General features: G+C 53.6%; 4 protein-coding genes across 11 annotated transcripts in view; 1 reads left to right on the forward strand and 3 right to left on the reverse strand.

The window, feature by feature from the left end:
- LOC138824083 (E3 ubiquitin-protein ligase RNF123) overlaps positions 1-6,295 on the forward strand; it is a 28,368-nt gene extending 22,073 nt beyond the window's left edge. For 4 of the 5 annotated variants that reach the window (XM_070017782.1, XM_070017785.1, XM_070017784.1 and 1 more), the window contains 8 exons: positions 505-644; positions 745-933; positions 1,050-1,125; positions 1,312-1,396; positions 4,963-5,105; positions 5,214-5,308; positions 5,796-5,881; positions 5,954-6,295. In XM_070017782.1, coding sequence (XP_069873883.1) covers positions 505-644; positions 745-933; positions 1,050-1,125; positions 1,312-1,396; positions 4,963-5,105; positions 5,214-5,308; positions 5,796-5,881; positions 5,954-6,071 — 932 coding nt within the window. In that variant the 3' untranslated portion in view covers positions 6,072-6,295. Of the gene's footprint in view, positions 1-504; positions 645-744; positions 934-1,033; positions 1,126-1,311; positions 1,397-4,962; positions 5,106-5,213; positions 5,309-5,795; positions 5,882-5,953 lie in introns of those variants that run through there. The other variant, XM_070017786.1, reaches the window with a different exon arrangement.
- LOC138824084 (amphoterin-induced protein 3-like) lies at positions 1,802-4,205 on the reverse strand. Its single transcript, XM_070017787.1, has one exon. The coding sequence runs from the start codon at positions 4,189-4,191 to the stop codon at positions 2,662-2,664; it is 1,530 nt and encodes a 509-aa protein (XP_069873888.1). The 5' UTR covers positions 4,192-4,205; the 3' UTR covers positions 1,802-2,661.
- Positions 6,264-9,035, reverse strand: LOC138824085 (mannose-1-phosphate guanylyltransferase catalytic subunit beta). Of its 2 annotated transcripts, none has more exons than XM_070017789.1 (9): positions 8,684-9,035; positions 8,489-8,569; positions 8,351-8,399; positions 8,072-8,214; positions 7,712-7,870; positions 7,547-7,625; positions 7,347-7,474; positions 6,736-6,918; positions 6,264-6,641 (listed from the first exon to the last, which is right to left on the reverse strand). In XM_070017789.1, the coding sequence occupies exons 1-9, from the start codon at positions 8,810-8,812 to the stop codon at positions 6,510-6,512; spliced, it is 1,083 nt and encodes a 360-aa protein (XP_069873890.1). In that variant the 5' UTR covers positions 8,813-9,035; the 3' UTR covers positions 6,264-6,509. The 2 variants fall into 2 exon arrangements, with proteins under 2 accessions (XP_069873890.1, XP_069873891.1); XM_070017790.1 differs by having other exon boundaries at positions 8,489-8,565; positions 8,684-8,764.
- A 386-nt stretch (positions 9,036-9,421) lies between these two features.
- The window catches only part of LOC138824087 (inositol hexakisphosphate kinase 1), a 28,349-nt gene continuing 16,568 nt past the window's right edge, over positions 9,422-21,202 (reverse strand). For 2 of the 3 annotated variants that reach the window (XM_070017795.1, XM_070017796.1), the window contains exons 2-7: positions 18,116-18,466; positions 17,715-17,925; positions 15,727-15,819; positions 15,440-15,621; positions 13,403-13,578; positions 9,422-12,683 (exon numbers count right to left, since the gene is read on the reverse strand). In XM_070017795.1, coding sequence (XP_069873896.1) covers positions 12,174-12,683; positions 13,403-13,578; positions 15,440-15,621; positions 15,727-15,819; positions 17,715-17,925; positions 18,116-18,338 — 1,395 coding nt within the window. In that variant the 5' untranslated portion in view covers positions 18,339-18,466 and the 3' untranslated portion in view covers positions 9,422-12,173. The remainder of the gene's footprint in view (positions 12,684-13,402; positions 13,579-15,439; positions 15,622-15,726; positions 15,820-17,714; positions 17,926-18,115; positions 18,467-21,202) is intronic. The other variant, XM_070017797.1, reaches the window with a different exon arrangement.

A 21,202-nucleotide genomic window follows, 5' to 3' on the forward strand; every position in this document is an offset into this window, starting at 1 on the left:
GCTATGTCTGACCCTGTCTTTTGGGGTGTGGGGCCCAGAGCTTGCTGTGGGTCAGGCTGCAGCTGTGACACGGGGAGTGGGAAACACCTCCCACCCTACGGTTGCCTGGAGGAGGAAACAGATTTAGTTCTAACCCCTGGGCAGTTTTGCACCCTGTTCTCCATGATTTCAGTGTTCCCAGAGAGCCATCTATTTTAGTTTTAGTCTTGGTGCTGGTTCCAGGGTTGAACTCAGGGCCTGGGCGCGCTCTCTGGGTTTCTTTTGCTCAAGGCTAGTGCTCTACCACTTGAGCCACGGCTCCACTTCTGGCTTTTTGGGTGGTTAGTTGGAGATAAGAGTCTCATGAACTTCCCTGCCTGGTCTGACTGAACTGCGATTCTCTGATCTCAGCCTCCTGAATAGGATGGCGGGCGTGAGCCTGGCCATCTTTCTGTCTTTATACCCAATGGATGAAGACAGGTAAACAGGCCTGCTAATGCTGCTTCTCCCCACCCCCGCCCCCAGAGCCCTGCCCCTCTGTCCTGCTACAGCAGCACATGGCAGATCTGCTGAGGCAGGGTCCTGACGTGGCCCCCAGCTTCCTCAACAGCGTCCTCAACCAGCTTAACTGGGCCTTCTCCGAGTTCATCGGCATGATCCAGGAGGTGGGCCACGGCGGGCCACGGCGGGGCTGGGATCCAAGCATAGAGCCCTGCAGGGCAGCTAGGCCTCTGACGCTTGCCTGTCTACCTGCCGGCTGCTCAGATCCAGCAGGCTGCTGAACGCCTGGAGCGGAACTTCGTGGACAGCCGGCAGCTCAAGGTCTGCGCCACGTGCTTTGACCTGTCGGTCAGCCTGCTGCGAGTCTTGGAAATGACCATCACACTGGTGCCCGAGATATTCCTCGATTGGGCCCAGCCTACCTCTGAGATGCTCCTGCGGCGTCTGGCACAGGTGTGTCCATCTGGGCAGTGAGGGGGGGACCCCGGGGGGGGGAGGGGGAGGGAGGAGGGAGGGCGAGGCTCCAGTGGTGAGCTCGCCCATCCACCAACAGGCTCCCGCCCTCACAGCTGCTGAACCAGGTGCTGAACCGAGTGACGGCAGAGAGGAACCTCTTTGACCGTGTGGTCACACTGCGGCTGCCCGGTAAGGATCTAACCGCTCTGTGTTCCCGCACACCACGGGCCTTGGTCCTGCGCCCATCGCTTCCCACTCCCAGCCTCAACTTGACCTACTGAAGGAAGGACAGTGGGAAGGGTGGATGGCATCAGCCAGGCCTGGAAGCCCTGGCATGGAGCATGTGAATGGTGCAGCCTCCTTCCCTCCCCTTAGGCCTGGAGAGCGTGGACCACTATCCTATCCTGGTGGCAGTGACAGGCATTCTGGTTCGACTTCTGGTGCACGATTCAGCCTCGGAGTAAGTGTTGGCAGCTGCTGGCTCACAGGGGAGCTGGAGTTGCCTTTTGAGGGGGGACAGGGCAGGCCTGAGGTGCCTCGAGACTGGATCTCAGGAACTAGGAGGCGGCGGACCAGTGGTGGCCTGTGAACTGCCTAAATTAACGCTAGAAGCAGCTGCGGAGTGGGAGAGTGCGTCTTAGCTTGTGAGGCTGTGCTCTACTAAGGGATCAGGACGGGGTGCATTCACGCGCGTGTGTGTGTGTGTGTGTGTGCGTGCGCGTGTGTGTGTGTGTGTGTGTGCGTGCGCGCGCGTGCGTGCACGTGTGTGTGTGTGTGTGTGTGCTAGCCTGTCGTGGCCAGGGCAACACAGCTGGATCAAAAGCTGAGCACACAACGCTCCTTGTGTCTGTGAAGGCTCCAGTGATGCGCATGGACAGTCTTTATTGGGAAACACCGTTAACAGCGTGGCCTGGGGTAACCATGGGGATCCCCAGCTCAGCCCTGACACCTGAGGGGCCCCTGCAGTGAGGGATGCTAAGCATCTTAGCAGGACACCGCCTTAGCTATTAGGCTGAGACTAATGCCAGTCCTTAAGAGGCTCCTGTCCTCCGGGGACCTTGAGTTCCCGCTAAGGCTCTCTTCGTTTTCTACGCTTGCCAGGCTTTCTACTGCCCTCAGAGGGCCTGCCGGAGAGCAGGGTCCCTCTGGTTCAGGCTAAGGCTGGATCCCCCAGGGGTCTCTTGGAAGTGTGCCTGACTCACGCTTGCCCACCAGCCTGCACGTGAAGCATTGTGCTTGCAGACTGGAAGGTTTGCAGACTGGAGACGGGGCTCGTTCACTAGAGGGAGGGCTTGTTTTCTCCTTCCACCTGGGGAGGGTGTGGATTTTCTGAGCCCTCCTCCTCTTCTCCTGCCCTCTGGGACATGGTTGGAGGAGAAGGTAATGTGACTCCATTCCTTGACATCTGCCTCGGCCTGAAGATGGCGGTCCCGGGGCTCTTAGGAGAAATGCTTATTCCCCAACCCTCACCCCACACCTAAGCCCGAGGAGGTCCTAAGAGAAAGCAGGCACTAGTGGGCCCTATGCTAAGCTGTGGGCCTTGAGGTCTGGTGCTAGGCAAAGCAGGAGGCAAGTTGGGGACCCCAACCCCATTACCAGTGGGTTGATTGAGGTTAAGGCCTATATAGGAGCAGGCTTGTAGGGCTTTGCCACCAGCACCTGGCAAGGCTCTGGACTAGGGAGGAGGGCAAGTAGCAGGAGGGCTATGGGCGGGGCCAGGGGGCCTCAGGCAGACTGAGTCATCATGAGACCCTCTGAGCCTGTGGAGCTGGCCGTCTCAGAGCCAGCCTTGAGTGGCAGGTCCACAGTGTTGCAGAGATCGAAGTCCTCGGCCACTGCCAGCTGCACACGCCCATTGAGGCCTCTCCGGCTGGGTTCCAGGAAGACCACATGTTTGTGGACACTAGCCTTCCGGCTGGGTGCGTCTGGCGGCGTGGTGCTGAGCATGGAGGACTGGGCGCTCAGCTCCTGGAGCGGGCTGGGTGTGCGCGGCCAGCGGCGGCGGCAGGTGTGGCGGCAGCGGCCGCAAGCCCTGCAGGGCGGCGCAAACAAGTAGAGGAGCACCAGCACCAGGCCCACAGCACAGCCGAGCAGGGTGGTGAAGCCGGTGTTGAAAGCCTCGGGCTCGGGGCGGGGGAAGTGCACGCTCACGTTGTACTCCAGCGTCTGGTTGTGGTGCAGGTGGGGCCCGCTGGCCAGGCACACGAAGACCCCCGCGTGCCGCTGCTGTACTTTGGCGATGGCTAAGCTGCCGTCGGCCAGCACCACGATGCTGCCATCGCGAGATCCGGGAGCCACGAGCAGCTCATTCTGGGGCGACACCCAGGCAATGCGCACGGCCGGGGCGCTGGTGTTGCAGTAAAGCCTCAGGGACCGACCCACCTGCGTGTCCAGCTGCTCTTCCGGCTGCTCCAGGTTGGGAACCGAGGCCGCCGAGCAGTTCTCGAAGACGCGGCTGTGCTCAAAGAAGCGCACTTGGGAGCCGGGCACGGGGAAGGCCAGGCAGGTGTACTGGCGGGCGAAGTCGCGCACGGCGCCCAGGCCGCGCTGGCGCCAGCGCCGCAGCAGGTGGTAGAGGCGGCAGTCGCAGGGCAGCGGGTTGTCGTGCAGGTAGAGGCCGTTCTTGAGGAAGGTGGGCAGGGCCGCCAGCTCGGGCACCGAGAGCGGCCCCAGCTGGTTGGAGGACAGGTCCAGCGTGCGCAGGTGCGCGGCGCCCAGGCCGTGCAGGTGATGGAAGGAAAAGGAGGCGAGCTCGTTGGAGCCCAGGTACAGGTGGCGCAGCGCGGGCAGGCCGTGGAAGCTGCGCGCGTCCAGGTGCGCCAGGCAGTTGTTGAAGAGCAGCAGCCGCTCCAGCGCCCCGAGCCCGTCCAGGTCGTGGCGCCCCAGCGCGCGCAGCGCGTTGGAGGACAGGTCCAGCAGCGTCAGGCCGCTGGCGTTGGCGAAGACGTGGCGCCCCAGGGCGTCCAGCCGGTTGTGGCCCAGGCGCAGCGCGCGCAGCCGCGGGAGGGGGGCCAGCCAGCCGGGGCGCAGGCGCCGGAGCCCGTTGTGGCTCAGGTCGAGGTCGGCGGCGGTGGGAGGGAGGGCGGCCGGCGGGTCCCCCAGCCCGAGGCCGGCGCAGCTCAGCACGTCCGCGGCACAGACGCACGGAGCGGGGCAGCGGCGGGGCAGCGCGGGCGGGAGGACCTCGGGGTCCGCGGCGCCCGACCCCGGGCGCAGCGCGCACAGCAGGGCGCCCAGCGGCGCCAGCCAGACCATGGCGGCGACCCCGGGAGGAGCGGCCCCGCGCGGACCCCCGGCTCCACACTCACCCACTGCTGCTCTGGCCAGCTCCGCTCGCCTCTGGGTGGCCCATGGCTAGGGGAGAACGGCAGGCTCCTCTGGGTGTGGATGCGGCTGAGGCGGGCTGCGCTCCGCTCCGCTCCCTGCCGCTCCAGCCGCGCGCGGCCCGGAGCCCTCACCCCGGGGACGGCCTAGGGGCGTGGACCTAGGCGCCTATTGGCTACTGCCGCAAGGGGGCGGGGCATCGGCTTTCCCCAAGCTTGCCCCACGTGGTCACCAGAAAGGGTTCCCACAGGGGGCGAGTCTGCCCTTAGCCAGCAGCCTTCAATCTCAGCTAAAAAGGGGACTCTAGGGAGAATGTTAGGTGATGTTGCTCTGGTGTCCCGTATTCTGGGCTTTTGATCTGGGCTGTATGGGATCTCACTGGGATCCAGGACTTAACCTTCAGGCAGACCCCCCAAGCTTTTTTTTTTTTTGTCGGTCGTGGGGCTTGAACTCTGGGCCTGGGCACTGTCCTTCAGCTCTTCAGCTCAAGGCGAGCGCTCTACCACTTGAGCTACAGCGCCACTTCCGGTTTTCTGGTGGTTTATTGGAGATAGGAGTCTCACGGTCTCTCTTGCCCGGGCTGGCTTTGAACCCCGATCCTCAGATCTCAGCCTCCTGAGTAGCTAGGATTACAGGCGTGAGCCACCAGCGCCCGGCTGACCCCAAGCTTTTTGACAACCCATGCAACCCTCCCCTACATAGGACAGAGAGAGCCACGTCAGTGCTCCTGGCTGATCCCTGCTTCCAGCTCCGCTCCATATGCTATCTCCTGGGGCAGCCAGAGCCCCCAGCGCCTGGCACCACCTTGCCTGCCCCTGACCGGAAGCGCTTCTCCCTGCAGAGCTGTAAGTGGGCAGGCGTGGGTTAGGGAAGACGTTTGGGATTGGCTGGATTCAGGACCCTCCAGCACAGCAAACTCCCATGGAGCCTGACACCACCTACCACTAACCCAGATACCGATTATATCAGCGCTGAGGAGCTGGCCCAAGTGGAACAGATGTTGGCACACCTGACAGCCGCATCCGCCCAGGCCGCGGCTGCATCCCTGGTGAGCAGAGTGCCCAGCTCCATGCCACTTTTTTATTGGGGGGGGGGGGGTCCGGTTGTGGGGCCTCAACTCTTCAGCTCAAGGCTAGCGCTCTACCACTTGAGCCACAGCACCACTTCCGGCTTTTTTCCTTTTGTTTATGTGGTGCTGGGGAATCGAACCCAGGGCCTCAGGCATGCAAGGCAAGCGCTCTACCACTGGGCCAACTTCCCAGCCCATGGTTGCCCAAGGTTTTTAGCTACTCTACTTGGTGGTCAGGGTGGGCTGCAGCTCAGTGGAGGCACCTGCCCACAGACTGAGAAGGGATTTTTTCCTTTTTGCTTATGTAGTGCTGAGGAATTGAACCCAGGGCCTCATGCATGCAAGGCAAGCGCTCTACCACTGAGCACCTTCCCAGCCCTCCATGCCACTTTTAAGACGTGTGCGCACACACACACACAGGCATAGATATCCAGCCCACTACCCTACCCTTCGCTCCTCCCTGTAGCCCACCAGCGAGGAGGATCTCTGCCCAATCTGCTATGCCCACCCCATCTCTGCTGTGTTCCAGCCCTGTGGCCATAAGTCTTGCAAGTAAGTGGGCCCCCTGGAGTCGGGCTGGGGCCATGGGAGCACCCTGGGCAGCCCTCATCCCTCCTGTCGTAGGGCCTGCATCAACCAGCACCTGATGAACAACAAGGACTGCTTCTTCTGCAAAGCCACCATCGTGTCTGTAGAGGACTGGGACAAGGGAGCCAGCACAAGCACCACCTCAGCTGCCTAGGTTGCCTAATGCACACAGCTTACAGACCAGCTTCCACCCCTGAACCCACCCCGGCCGAGCCCTGTTTAAGAGCTCCCTTGGCTCTGTCCCCATGGTCCTCATCCCGCCCATCCGCCTCCTTACCTGCGAGCAGCCTCAGTGGAACCCCAGCCACGGCCCTAATTATGCCTGAGCTTGACTTTCAGTCAGGGGTGCAGCGAACATTAAATTATTATTCCATACAACCCTGGCCCCGGCCCTTTTTGAGGGAGAGGGGTTTGTGGGGAGTGCCAGCAGGTAGCCTGCCAGTTTCTGTCCACATGAGAAGGCAGGTGTCCCATGGGTGCCGCCTCATCCAGTCCTCCCCAGACACAAGTCCAGGGCCTTCTGCTGTGTCATGACCGTGCCTCCCCCTGCTGACAAGGAAGTGGGGCTCTCAGCCAGCCCCCACATACTCCCTCACATGATGATCCGAGGCTCTGGCACTGATTCACCAATAGACTTGTGGGGCAGCACACTGGCTCCATTGAGGTAGAGTTCATCGTTAACTATGACATCCTCACCCAGCACTGTTACGTTCTCCATGCGCACCTCGAGGAGGGAGGGGGGGGGGGGAAGTAGGCCTGTCAGTCAGGCAGACATATTCCCTGCCCACCTCCCCAACCTGGTCTAGCCCAAGACTTACCCACTGGCCAACACGACAGCGCCAGCCCACAATACATGACTCTAGCCAGGAGTGGGAGCGAATATGGGCATCCCGAAGCACCGTGCACCGCCGTATGCACACACCATCCTCCACCACCACGCCAGGACCCAGGCTCACATTGGGGCCAATGCTGCAGTTCTGGCCAATCCGGGCACTTGGGTCCTGAGATTCATGGGGAGATAAAAGTGGGCCACTTAGCTGGCTGCAGATGCCTCCTGCCTGTAATCCTAATCAGGAGGCTGAAACCTGAGGATTGTGGGTTGAAGCCAGCCCTGGCAGGAAAAGTTCGTGAGACACTTGTCCCCCAATAAACTACCAAAACAAAGGTGAAAGCAGGGCTGTGGCTCAAGTGGTAGAGTGCTAGCTTTGAGCAAAAGAAGCCCAGGGAAAGTGCCCAGGCCCTGAGTTCAAGTCGCAAGACGGGCACTAAATAAATGAAAGTGAGCATTTGCTTTCTAAATCTAAGGGGATTCGTATCTTGGTTTTGCCCAGGCTCTGAGTTCAAGCCCCAGGACTGGCACTAAATAAATAGAAGTGTGCCATTTGCTTCCTACGGCTGAGGGGATTCATGACCTGGGCAAGGGCCTTACCACAAGCACATTGCCCACAATGCCAGGGCCTGAGCACAGCCGGTCTGGTTGCTTCTGTCTCACTGATTGCAAGAAGAGGCACATGCCGGTGAGGAAATCCTTGGGTTGCCCAATGTCCATCCAAAAGCCTGTGAAGGACACATCAGGAGGCTAAGAGCCAGCCACAGACCACCCCCACCCTGAGGACCTCCTTGACTCACCCTGCAGCTCCATTGCATATAGCTGCCCTTCCTTGGCCATGACAGGGAAGACCTCCTTCTCAATGGAAGTTGGCTGCAGCTGTGGGAGTAGGCAGCTTGTGAGCGGTCATGGCAGCAGAGGCCCACTCTACCCTAAACCACCACGCAGCTGCCTCCTATATATACCTGGATGCGTCGCAACACAGCAGGGCTCAGGATGTACATGCCTGCGTTGATCTTATTCGACACAAATACCTGTGGCTTCTCCACAAACCGGTGAATGCGGCCCGTGTCAGCCTCACATACCACCACACCATACTTGGAAGGTTCCTCCACCTTGGTCACCTGAACACAGGGGGACCACAAGCCTAGTAATGAGCCTTGATATTCAATATCCTCTTAAGGACCCTGTCCTAAACACTTTTAAAAACATAATGCAGGTCTCTACACACACACACACACCCCCTCAACAACATACTGAGAGTGTTCAAGGCTAGGGCACTGAAAGTGAGAATGGCAAAGGAGAAGGAAAACTTAGTCCCTTACCAAAATGGTGCCCTCCTGGCCATGGTGCCGATGAAACTGCACCATAGCTTGAAAGGGAAAATCACAAATGACATCACTGTTGAGGACGAAGAAAGGGTCTGAAGTCTCACAGAGCAGGTCTCGGGCTAGTGCTAGGGGTCCAGCTGAAAGGAGCAGATCATCAGCTTGCTGGGGGGCTGAGAACCTGAATCCCAGACTTAGCAGACCCCATTCCAGGCTAGACCTTATCTTCTGCCTAGCCTTAAACCCTATCCAAGTCGTCTCCCTGTCTGCACTGACCTGTCCCCAAAGGTTCCTCTTCATGGGACATGGAGATTCGGATTCCCAGCTGGAAGGAAAAAGCCACCCCATGAGGTTCGCCCTTCAAGGATTGAAGCTGAGCAGAGACCAAGGGAAAGGGCTGGATCCGTGACTCACCCTCTGCTCCTGAGCCTTCATTTCCTTCTCCAGCACCTGTGACATGTAGCTCACGGCCAGGATCACGTGGTCCACGCCTGCCTGTCGAACAGAACGAGACTCAGACAGGCTCCAGGCGGAAGGTATGCGGGGCACACCCCTCATTTCCAGGCGCCGTTCGTCGCTCTTCCCACCAGGTCAGACCCCGAGCCTTACCGCTGCAAGCGCCTCTACTTGGTGCAGCAAGATGGGCTTATTGCAGAAGTCCACCAGTGGTTTCGGGGTGCTCAACGTCAGCGGCCGTAGCCGCGTCCCGTAGCCGCCCACCAGGATGAGAGCCTTCATGGCGCCTGCGGGCGGTGGGATGGGGTCCCGGACGCCAAGGTGCCTGGGCCCGTTCGGTCGGCCTCGGCCGAGCAACTTTCGCCGCCGTGCTCGGACCTGTTCCTCTTACCAGTTAGACAGAACAACTCTAGTCCCGGCTCGTCCTCCGGGTCAGTCCGGACGCGGGGCACGGCCGCCAGCACCCCGAAAGCGACGCGAACTGTAGGGCCGCTAGCCCGGAACTTCGGCCGGACGCGGCGCGGGCAGTGACGTAATCCGGACGAGCCAATCGGATGCCGCCTACGTGGCACAGCCGCCGGCGCCGGATCTGCGAGCGCAGCGTGGCTGCAGACGTAGCCAATGAAAACGCGAACGCTGCAGGTTGCCGTGGGGACCGGGATGAACCCGCGGGTCAGCCGCTCATTGGTGCATCCGAAGGCGGAGGTGGCGCCAAGGGTGAGGCCGGGTTCTCCGGCCCCGCGCGGCAGCTTCCGGCCCCAGCCAGCCAGCCAGCCAGCGCGGGCCTCGCCCAGGCTCCCCGGCTCCGGGAGGCGGCTCGCCCGGACTGCCGGTGGTTCTGAACCAGCCCACCCGGAAGCTGTGGGATTTTTACAAAAACCCGAACAAACGTCAGTTTCTAGCGGTTTTATTTGGACGTATACGACCTCAGACACAAGCGGGCGGGCAGCACTAGATGTACAGAAAGGGGTAGGCTCCGCCCGAACCCCCTTCCAAGATCTGGAGGAAACACAACTGTGCCTAAACGCAACCGAAGCCACGAGGAGTATCCGGGTGCAGGCCTACGGGCGCGGGACGGACGGCGGGACAGGCTTAGCTTCCAGCAAAGAGAAGCAGGGAGCGAGGTCTTACATTTCCCCCAGAAGCAAAAGGACCAGGTCCTTCCCAGGGCTCTCCTCCCCCCACCCCCCGACATAACCACATTGTACAGCTGCAAAGTTCAGTGCAATCTGCATCCAGGAAACGTGCACGTGGCCAGGAGCGAGCGGCGCTAAAATCCCCACCCCCATTCCACTGGCCGAGAAAGGCAGAGGTGGGGGGTCCCTGGCAAGTTGCTACTACTGGTCCCATCCCCCGGTAAGCACCACCTACCCCACCCCATTCCCCTCACGCTGGACTGGTGTCGGCAGGGGCTTCGCGGAAAACTTGCATGGGTGACCTGGGCTCCCCAGCCCATGATCCCGAGTTGCGCTTTGGTCCCAATTTGGGGCTGGGAAAGCAGGCCCTGGAAGGGACAAGGCTGTAGCCTGGATCAGAGAGCAAGTAAGCAGTGGCAGAAAATGTGTGCCCACACATTTGCCACCACCCAGCAAATCAACAAGGCTGCATCACCAGGTATCAAAAGTGCTGAAAAGTGGGGTCCTGTCCTGGAGAAAAGCAGTGAATCCCAAAGGCAGAATAAGTGAGTATAGCTTCTCTTACTATGACCAGCACAGAATGGGGCAGCATCTGCTCCCCGATTTTAAGGAGGCACAGCACATCCCCAGCTATCTCCAGTGGATAAGGCAAGCTTATCCTCTATCCTGCCAGGGAAGACTGGGTCAGTAACAACTGTCTTCTCTGCCATATCATTCTGTGGCTTCAGCCACAGGGGATGGGAAGGCAGCAGCTCTTCCTTAGTGTAGACAAAAAGACAAAGCTGTACCTCCCAGGCCCGAGCAATGGGAACCTGCCCACCACTGACAGGGGAGTCTCAAGTCCAAGAGATTGAATCAGTCAAGGATGGATCTGTACGGACTGAAGAATTTGTCCATCATTTACCAATGCCTCTCACAGACACAGGCTGGCAGGCTTACCTTGAATGCCCAAACAGGGACATGTCAAAGTGAGACAGTGGCCCTAGGCTTGGAGGGTGCTAACCTTGACAATGGCTGAGTGTAGTGTAACCGCTGTTGCCTGTGTTACAGACAGCAGGTTTTGTCACAAAAGGGCTGGCAGCAAAAAAAAAAAAAAAAAAAAAGTCTAGAACCATGGGATAAGATCGCTCCTTGAATTTTCACTGTCCCACCATCACTACTGAAAGCCATACTCCAGACCCATAGGGAAGGTGTTAAGTAAGCAGGGAAACTTTACCTGCAATTCATTCTGTTACCAGGACTTTATAAAAAGGTGGTATCTTCTGAGGAAGGGCATAGGGGCAAAAGCTCACTCACATCAGAAACAGGAGTATTTTGCTGAGGAAAGCATGACGGAAATCAATATATACTAACAAGCAAGGCTACACCCTAAGGGAAGGCTCCCCATGAGAAGGGGGCTGGCAGGTGGACAAATGAACAAACTGACTAGGATTAAGCAGACAAAGCTCCCATTAGCAGAATCTGGGCACTTGCACCAGGGCCCGATGTCCTAAAAGCAGACAAGGTTAAAGTTCTCCCTTTCCAAGCTCAGGGCCTGGAATGCTCCCCACAGTGGGCTCCTGCTTTGAGCTTGGCCTGGGGAAGTGCACAACCCTGAGCGGACCACAGCCCTTGAGCCCTAGGAGAAGCAGCCCATCCACAGGCAGCACAGCTGCCCAAACTAGATGGAGGGACGGAGGGAGACTCCCACCCACAAGCACAAGAACTGAAATACTGTCTGGGCCAGAGCCCCTAGAGGCCCTGAGACCTACGGGGACACCAACTCTCCTCGGAAAACAGAGCTGTGTCCCCGTGGGGCAGGAGGGAGTAGCCTCTCTTAGCAAGAGCTCTTGGTGAGAAAGGCTGGCTGGGGCTGTGGGGCAGAGGAGGAACAGTTCCCGAGCCAGTTGGTGGCTAGGGAACCCCAGGCTTGCCCTCTTGTCAGTTGGCTTCAGCTCAGTTTCATAAATCCAGCCCCATACCAAGATCGGACCTAAGGATGGGGCCAGCTTTGTAGTTCGCCCTGGGCTATCCTGAGGGCCTCTGTTCAAGAGCTAGCTGACAGCAACAACATGAGACTGGCAAGCCTACAAGAGATAGGCTCCCCGGTCTCCTCTACTTCTGGGAAACAAGAAATGGAAGGACCCTGTGCCAGCCCAGGGCTTCAGCAGCAGCAGGGCCCTGCAACCACAGACCCCCAAAGACTGGGCAAGAGGAACCAAAGTCCAAGGGTATCCTGTCTCTGCTGCCAAGCCCACCAGGGGCACCTCTTTCCTTCCTAAGTCAGCCTGGACACAGCAATCAGAGCCACCGAGCTGAGGAGCCTGGCTGAGAGGACGGATGTTTTCTGCCCTCCTTCACTTTATATATATGGATTCCAGGCTACAGCTAAAAACATTTCTTTTAGTTTACACCAAAGAGAAATATAACCCTTTAAAAGCAAGTCTGTGTGTCCTCACGGCAAGTTCAGAGCAATGGTCCCTGCCTGCGGGTGGAGAGGAAGGGGTCCTGGGAGCCCAAGACTGGGCCTACTGGTTCTCGTCCCGCATCTGTTCCATGATGCTGATGAGATTCTCCAGGCCAAACACATAGCCTCTGTCTGGCCCATCATGCACAGTGGGGTCATCCCGGAAGCCCTTGAACGTGCTGTGTGCAAAGTCAATCATGCGGACATCCACTTTGGGTGGAGAGGAGAGGCCAGCCTCAGGGTTGGTGCTGCTGGGGCTGGTACTGGGCCCACAGAGTGGTGCCACCTCAGAGAGCCCCATGTCCGGGTGCTTGAGACGCAGCTCAGATCGGCATTCCTTGCCATCATAGATGACAAGCAGAGAGCTGGAGTAGAAGCGGTAGGAGGCCTGCCGCTCCAGCACAGCTTTGAGGCCCCGCAGTTTGCTCAGGATAGGCTCAAAGAGGTCACGTCTCAGGTCCAGGCCATTATGTAGGTACTGATAGAGGGCATTGCGGAAGCCTTCAATGGAGAGCCCACGGCCATAGTACTTGTTCCTGCAGAGGTAATGACCTGTATCCAGCTGGTACACCTGAAATTCCAGGAGACAAACAGGGTGAGTACCACCAATCTTGGCCCTGCAGCTCCTCCACTGGAACAGGCGTAGGCTACATTTACCCAGGGTTTTCCCATCACAATTACACAGGCCAGCACTGGCCTAAAGCCTTTATCTTTGAAGTCCTACTCTAAGCTGCTGTGGGGCTCACTTACTAGGCTGTTTTTTTGTTGTTGTTGTTTTTCATGCCAGTACTAGGGCTTAAATTCAGAGCCTGGGTGCTCTGACCTTTTTTACTCAAGGCTAGCCTTCTACTACTTGAGCCAGCTCCACGTTCAGCTTTTTGGTGGTTAATTGGAGGTAAGAGTCTCACAGACTTTCCTGTCTGGGCTGGCTTCAAGCTCCATCCTTGGAGCTCAGCCTCCTGAGTAGCTAGGACTACAGGGATGAGCCATGGGTGTCTGGCTTCAGCTAGAGTCTTTACTAGCTGCTGACCGGCAAGTCTTAACTTGTCCCCAGGTCAAGCTCTCACAACAAATCTGCACCTGCCAAATCTGCATCTGTCAACAGGTAAGACTGCAGGACTCAGGGATCCTATCTACAAGGACATACTCAGCACCCTGTGGGGAACTCACCCTCTCGAGGAGCCTCTGGAAGAGTGGGGCCAGGACACTTGGCATGGGTGGCAGGCAGGTATGGGCCCAACCTAAAACATGCAAGTGGTAGCGCTAGGCTTTCAAGTGGTGGTGACTTACCTGCATGCCACAGACCCTGACCCCCAGTGTAGCAGATGTGCTCTGCTCGCACTTCCTCATCTGCCGGGCTGCTTTCTCAGCAGATGCGTCATCTCCATGCTGCCGAGTGCCCATCTTCAAGTCCAGTACACAGGGGTACTTGAAGTGGTGTACCACATTCTCAAGCAGGAGGAATTCTGGGCCACAGTCAAGAAGAATGACAACAAAACTCATCGTACATCCCGCCCAAAAAAGCACAACGAAGTTTAACACAAACTAGATTTAACCTCATAGACTCTTAAATGAGGATTTCACACCTCTGGCTTTAATTTCTCAACAAATTTTGTGGTTAAAACAATTATATAGATACTTAGATGCACATCAACACCTAGAATTATTATTGGCATGAACTACCAGTGTCCAGCCCTACTGATCTCTTTAACTTATTTTGATTATTTAGGTCTTCTGTGTAGGCAATAAAGAAGATTTGGAAGATTTTGTTACATCCTGCCACCATCAGTTAACCTGCCCTCCTCTTAAGCCAGAACTTTCCACAGGCCTAAGAAATGAGTGAAACATCTTTACATCACTCCTACAAAAATGAGTAAATCATGACAGGAGCTGGTAGCTCACACCTGTAATTCTAGCTACTCAAGAGGCTGAGATCTGAGGATCATGATTCAAAGCCAGCCCAGGCAGGAAAGTACACGAGACTCTTATCTTCCATTAACCCCCAGAAAACTGGAAGTGGAGCTATGGCTTAAAGTAGCAGAGTGCTAGCCTTCAGTAAAAAAGCTCAGGTACAGCACCTAGGCCCCAAGTTTAAGCCCCATGATTTTTTTTTTTTTAAAGCAAACTAAATTCTAATGGTCATAATTGAAAATTTTAGAAAATGCTTGACTTAAATATCTATAAATAAATAAGTATCTTGGAGTTGGGCACAGTGGTTCATGCCTGTAATACTAGCTTCTTGAGAGGCAGATTGAGAGGATAGAGGTTGGAAGTCTGCCTAGGAGTAAGACTCCATATCTTAATAACTAAGCCAGAGGGCTGGGGATATGGTTCAAGTGGTAGAGGACCTGCATAGCAGGCTGTGAGTTTAAACTTTACTACCATCGAAGAGAAGAGGGAGGGAGGGAGGGAGGGAAGTGAGAAGGCAGTGAGGGGGAGGGAGAAGAGGGAAGGGAAGAAAAGGAAGGGGAAGGGAGGAAAAAGCAGTTAAGTCAGGCATAGTGATGTACTCCAGTGACCCCAAATACTCAGGAGGCAGTAGGTAGGAAGACTATGGTTTGAGAATGCTCTGGGCAAAGACACAGATCCTACCAGAAAAATAACTAAAGAAAAAAAGGTTGTGGGTATATCTCAGTGTTCAACATGCAGAAGGCCCTGGGTTCAATCTCAAGCACCAAAAAACATTTCTTTTAAGAATTTAATATTGACATTTTCTCAGAGTTTCAAACTAGTGGGCCATTTAAAAATATCCCACAGCACTGTTACAGACTACCAAATTTTAAGCTTCATTCTTACCATATCAAAAAGGCAAAATAAATAAATAAATAAAAACTACAGTAATCAAAGTAAGAAAAAGGCTGGGTACTGGTGCTGATGCTCGTTATCTTAGCTATTCAGGAGGCTGAGATCTGAGTAGTAGCCTTTGATGCCAGCCTGCGCATAAAAGTCAATGATTCTCTCCTTACCAATTAGCAAAAAGCTGGAAGTGGAGATGTGGGCTCAAGGGATAAAAATGCTAGCCTTGAATGAAAAAGCTATTCACAAGGCCCTGAGTTCAAGTGCCAGTACAAACGAACACATGAACACACACACACACACACACACACACACACACACACACACACACACACACACACACACACACACACACACACACACACACACACACACACACACACACACACACACACACACACACACACAGAGTAAGATAAAGAAGATGAAAAATCTATTAAATGAAGAGAACTTCAGTCAGGGTCCAGAGATAGCCATGACACAGGCTCCAGAGACCTGAAAGCACTACTGAAGGAGAGGTGACAAGGATACTGTAGAGCTTTCGGTCCTTGGACTCTGAGCGCATGCGGCTCAGCTGCTGTTTGTGACAGCGCAGGCTCCAGGGGTTATGGCTGATCTTCTCAGAACTCACACCACTGTTGCCATCTAGCATCTGGAAAGGGACATCTGAGTGGCTGTGTAGCTCCACCTTTGGACTCTTTGCCTCCTGGGAGCTAGAAAGGAAGAACACACACACACACACACACACACATCACTAAGGGACTTAGGCCAGTTATCATCAGGGAGACGGGGGAGAGGAGGGTCAGGTCAAGTCTAACCTGCCTCCTGCAGGCTCTGCTAACAGGCGGCACAGAGGCCCGGATACGTGAGACACTAATCTGGAGTAGTGCTCTTGTGTCTCTGAAAACTGCCTGAAAAAATAATTATTTGTATAAAATTACATGATAAACATTCATATCTTATGACAAAAACTATGCAAGGCAAGATGTAGATTCACAATAAATACACAGGGTAGAGCATGGAATGTTCTTGTTAAGGATGGGAATAACTGTCCTGTTTTCGTCTACAACATTTAGAAGATCTTCCTTTAATATAATTTTTTTTAAGTATATGCTATCATGCTTACAAATGTCTTTCTGCATCAATGCTTTGTAGAAAGAGGAAAACAAAAAAACAAAATAGTAATTCCATTTCCTTTGTGATGAGGAGGAAATGCTTCTCCCTACTTTAATTCTGTCATACTAAAATAAATCCTTGCTACAACTTAAAAAAAAAAAAAAAAGTCAAGATGGACTACCCTGAGCAGGCCAGTACCTGTGTTTATCTAAGTAAGGTTTGCTGGAAAGCTTGAAGCCATTAGAGGAAGAGAATTTTATTCTGAAAATAAATCAAACCAAGAGGTTTTGACAGAAAGATGACGCCAAATGAAAACAGTGAAACTATCACAATTTTGTTATGCTCCAACAAAACCTTTTGAGGTAACTGGCATTGCTAGTGTTCACACTGGTAAGCCTACAGCAGCACGCCACTGCTGAAGCCACATGCCCTAGAACTGTGGAGCCGGCCTGTGGCTCAGAGCAGCGGGGCCGCGCAACAGCAGTATCAAATGCCACTCTGCCCTCCAGAACTGTATGAAGTAGGGCACTGTCTTCTTGATACAAGGGACCTCTTCCTGGTGGGAGTAAGAACACCAGGATGCTCTGGGTCCTGAAAAAGCTCTGAGAGCTGGGATGGGCAGTATGGATCAATGAACTGCACCCACTACCACATCTAACATGTAAGAAAATGCCCAATTTCAACTTTGTCACTTTTTTTTTTTCAGTGCTAGGTATGGAACCCACGGTGGCTCCATGTATGCCAGGCAAGCATTCTACCACTGAGCTACAACCCACAGTGCACACCCTAAATTCAACTTCCAAACACATCGCAGAACACTTTATTCGCTAAGACTTTTTGAATAAAATTAACTGTATAATTTTTAGTTCACTTTGGTTTTGGAAGCTCATATTATTTATTGTTAGTCCACATGCTTTTTTTTAACCATTTAGTGGGATTTTTTTCCCCTTCGGTATGGATATTCACTAGTTTGTAATTTTCAGAATCATTTTTTCACCCCAAAAGCAAGCCCTTTGTAATTAGTAGCCACCCTCTTTTACACTAACTCTAATGATCCTTTACCAACAGAAAGCTAACACTCGCCTGCTCTCTTTATATATGGGTTTGCCTGTCCTAATTATTTTATTTATTTATTTTCAGTAGTGGGACTTGAACTCAGGGCCTGGGCACTATCCCTGAGCTTTTTTGCTCAAGGCTAACACTTTGAGCCACAGAGCCACTTCCAATTTTCTGTGGTTCACTGGATATAAGAGTCTCATGGACTTTCATACCCAGGATGGCTTTAAACTATGATCCTCAGATCGAAAGCCTCTTGAGTAGCTCTGATTACAGGCATAAACCACCAGAGCCTGGCTTCCTAATCTTTTTAAATACATACAGTAGAATGTGGTGTTGTGTCTATCTTCCTTTACTTAATGCTTTCAAGATCTGTTCCTGTTGTAGCGTATCAGTACTCCAATCCTCTTTTTAATGGATGAATAATATTCCATAATATTTTTTCATCCATTCACCAGCTGATGGACATTGGATGTTTCCATCCATATCATGAGGTTCATGCTAAGCACATCTATGTACATTGTATGAATAGATACTCAATTCTCTAGGGCACTGCATTTTGTGTGCTTGCCTCTGCACGCTTATGCCCTCAGAATTAGACCTGCACCCGCAGCTTTGCTCCCCCTTCTCTCACCTCTCCGAGGTCTCAAGGGACAGGCTGGCTTTCTCCTCCTTGTGGTCACTGCCACTACCTGAACGATGCAGGCTCCGGCGGGAGTGTTTGCGCCGAGGTTGCTCCCGATCGGGCGTGTCATCCTGCTCCACAGTCTCACTCTCCACGTAAGGGTAGGCCACCAAGTTGATGTAACCATCACTATCCCCCTCAAAACAGACTGAGACCACTCCTGTTGATAAAAAACAAAACAGTCAGTCACTAAATCTCAACCCAAACCGTCCTGGGAGCTGGGAGACTGTCAGCACTCATTTTGTACAGCACACAGACCTACTATCACATGACAAAACCAGGACAACTGAGCCAAGAAACCATAAACCCAAACAAACTTGCTACTCTCATGGAAATGCCGAGCGACTAACCTTTGTATTCAGGGGTAAACTCTTTCATTTCAGGAGGGAGGGACTCGTAGAAGCGCTGTTCCCGGGAGATGAGGGGCTTGCACACAGTGTGGTCGTCGTAGCGCATCATGCTGCTGTGTCCGCCCACCTGGTGGATGAAGGGCTCCAGGAGGACTCCCCGGTTTCCGGCCCGACCTGCGTTCTTGCCATACTGCCCCACTTCCATGGTTTGACAAACACACATTGCGTTGGGGGCCGGTTGCACACTGACGGCTAAGGATGCAGCACATGGGCCACAAAGAGCGAGCTAGGTAGAAGATCCTGGTGAGTGGAAGGCCAATGGTCAGAGCTTGCTCAGCTTATTATTTGGTCCTAAGGAAAACGAAAGAGGAAAAAGGAATTGAAATGTCTGGCAATGGCTGATGAAATGGTTCAAGCGGCAGGGTGCCTTCCTAGCAAGTACAGGACCCAGAGTTCAAACCCCAGCGCCACACACACACACGCACGCACGCACGCACGCACAAGCAACATCTGGCAAACTAAGAATGGTGGTGCACACATATAATCCCAGTATTTGGGAGACTACATAGTGAGACCTTGTCTTGGGGGGAAAAAAAAATCCAGCAAGTCACAGTCTCCTGGGGCTCCCTCATCTTTATTCCTAGTGCTCAGAACCCTTCTAAGTTCTCCAGGGATTTTATTTTAGAGTTATAGTATGTTACAGCTATTAAAAAGGCAATTATCCGGAAGGCACTGGTGGTACATACCTATAATCCTAGCTGCTTGGGAAGTAGAGATTAAAAGATTGCAGCCTGGGAATAAAAGAGCATAGATCTCAACTGGGCATGGTAGTGTATGCCTTTCATGGGCAGCTTAAGATACATGGATCAGCCGGGCGCCGGTGGCTCACACCTGTAATCCTAGCTATGCAAGAGGCTAAGATCTGAGGATCATGGTTCAAAGCCAGCCCTGGCAGGAAAGTCCATGAGACTCTTATCTCTAATAAACCACTGGAAAACCCGAAGTGGCACTGTGGCTTGAGCACTGGCCTTGAGCTGAAGAATGCAGGGATAGTGCTCAAGCCCAGAGTTCAAGCCCCATGACCAAAGGGGAAAAAAAAAAAAAAAAAGATACATGGATCAGAGTCCAGGTATGAGCCTATCTCAAAAATAACCTGGAGGTGTGGATTACTGGTAAAGCAGCAAGTGGTCTAGCAAGAACAGAGGACCTGAGTTCAGACTCTAGTACTGCCAAAAAAAAAAAAAAAAGGCCAATTGCCCAGTTTACTTCAAATTTCAACACTGAAATAAAGATTTTTTTCTCTCTCTCTTCAAATATCTTCCTGATTCAAGGGAAGGATTATTGCCTGAGAAATAAGATCTGACACATCACACAGCAGGGAGCCAGCTCTACTTGAGGCACTGGGGCAGGAGTCAAGCTGTTAAATATTGTTAATGTTAAGCCTTTAATAAGCCTTTTTATTTATGCTTTTTTTTTTTTTTTTTTTTTGTCGGTCATGGTGCTTGAACTCTCTGAGCTTGGGCGCTGTCCTTGTGCTCTTCAGCTCAAGGCGAGTGCTCTACCGCTTGAGCCACAGTGCCACTTCCGGTTTTCTAGTGGTTTATTGGAGATAAAAGTCTCATGGACTTTCCTGCCTGGGCTGGCTTTGAACTGTGTTCCTCAGATCTCAGCCTCCTGAGCAGTTAGGATTACAGGCGTGAGCCACTGGTGCCCGGCTGTTTTTGTTGTTTTGTTTTTTTAAGTTGTAGGGCTTGAACTTAGGGCCTGGGCACTACTGCTGAGCTTTTTTGCCCAAGGCTAGTGCTCTGCCACTTCAAGTCACAGCTCCACTTCTACTGGTTAGGTGGTTAATTGGAGGTAGAGTCTCATCGCCTTTCCTGCGCAGGCTGGCTTCAAACCATGATTGTCAGATGAACTTAGCCTTCTGAGTAGCTAGGATTACAAGAGGAAACCACCAGCACCCTGCTTTTATATTTTATTTTTTCTTTACATAAACTATGAGGTTGAGGACTGAGAAGACTTCATTCCCTAACTGACAGCTGTTAGATCCTTCTCTGGTGTCCCAGCGCCCTTGAGTAAAGTACAATGAGCCAAGCAGCCAGCCAGACTGCCCTCAAGCCAGCATCAGCTTCCATGAGCACTCCACAAACATGTCGAGGAAGCTACATGATGAAGCACAACTCCAGTTCCCAAAGGAACCATATTTTCTACCTTCACAAGACAGTGAACTTTTATGACTCTACAGCCATTTCTATCCAGACCGCAGCAGCAGCAGCACTTCCTACTATGGCCCAGTAGGGAGGTTGGTGACTGATGCAAACAAACCCTTTACTTGTATAACAGACTCCCATAACTGATGACAGGTCAGTGCCCTTCATGTGGCATGACTGGTGCCAACAGTCCTTCATTTGGATGAAGGAATGGTCATAATTGGTGGAGACAACCTTGCCACATCCCCTTTTCTGGCTATAATATAAGCACGGCTGGTTCACCTCACTTTATGAGTCAGCCAAAAGACACTCTCCCCCAACTACCGGTGTTGTAACATTTGGTCCTGTAAAGACTTCTCTCTGGTGGTCTTTGTCTATTTTAATTTCCTTCATTCGTAGAGCAGATGAGCTGTGAAGATGTAAAGAACAAGTACAAGCTGTGGCGGCGACGGCAACTGTGGCCGAGGCAGCTGACTGGGGAGCTGATGGTGAGGGCAGCAATAGTGACTGCGGACCTCCCAGAGCCACCATCCAGCAGCAAAGCGACAATGCCCACAGTAGGAGCCACAGGAGGCACAAATGGCAGACACAATGAGGAACAGTCAAAGTAGGCAGAAAATGAGAGCTGAGGCTAAAGAAAGTCAGGAGAAAAGGCTAGGGAGCCAGAAAGAAGGAAATATAGACCCGGGGCACAGGAAGAGAGCTTTAACACATGCCCACGCTTCTACAGTCAAGTGCCCTGGGACCTAACCCCTGAGGTGCAGAAGCTGCACATTTTTACAGACCTCCACCAAAGCTAAAGCTTACCACCTACTGCAGTCTCCAGTCATCCCCCAGGTGCTACTTGCTAAGGACTGCAACAACATGCTGAGGGCCC

This window comes from Dipodomys merriami, unplaced genomic scaffold (genome assembly GCF_024711535.1).
Source record: "Dipodomys merriami isolate MVZ:Mamm:240054 unplaced genomic scaffold, mDipMer1.0.p SCAF_125, whole genome shotgun sequence".
NCBI classification, from domain to species: domain Eukaryota; kingdom Metazoa; phylum Chordata; class Mammalia; order Rodentia; family Heteromyidae; genus Dipodomys; species Dipodomys merriami.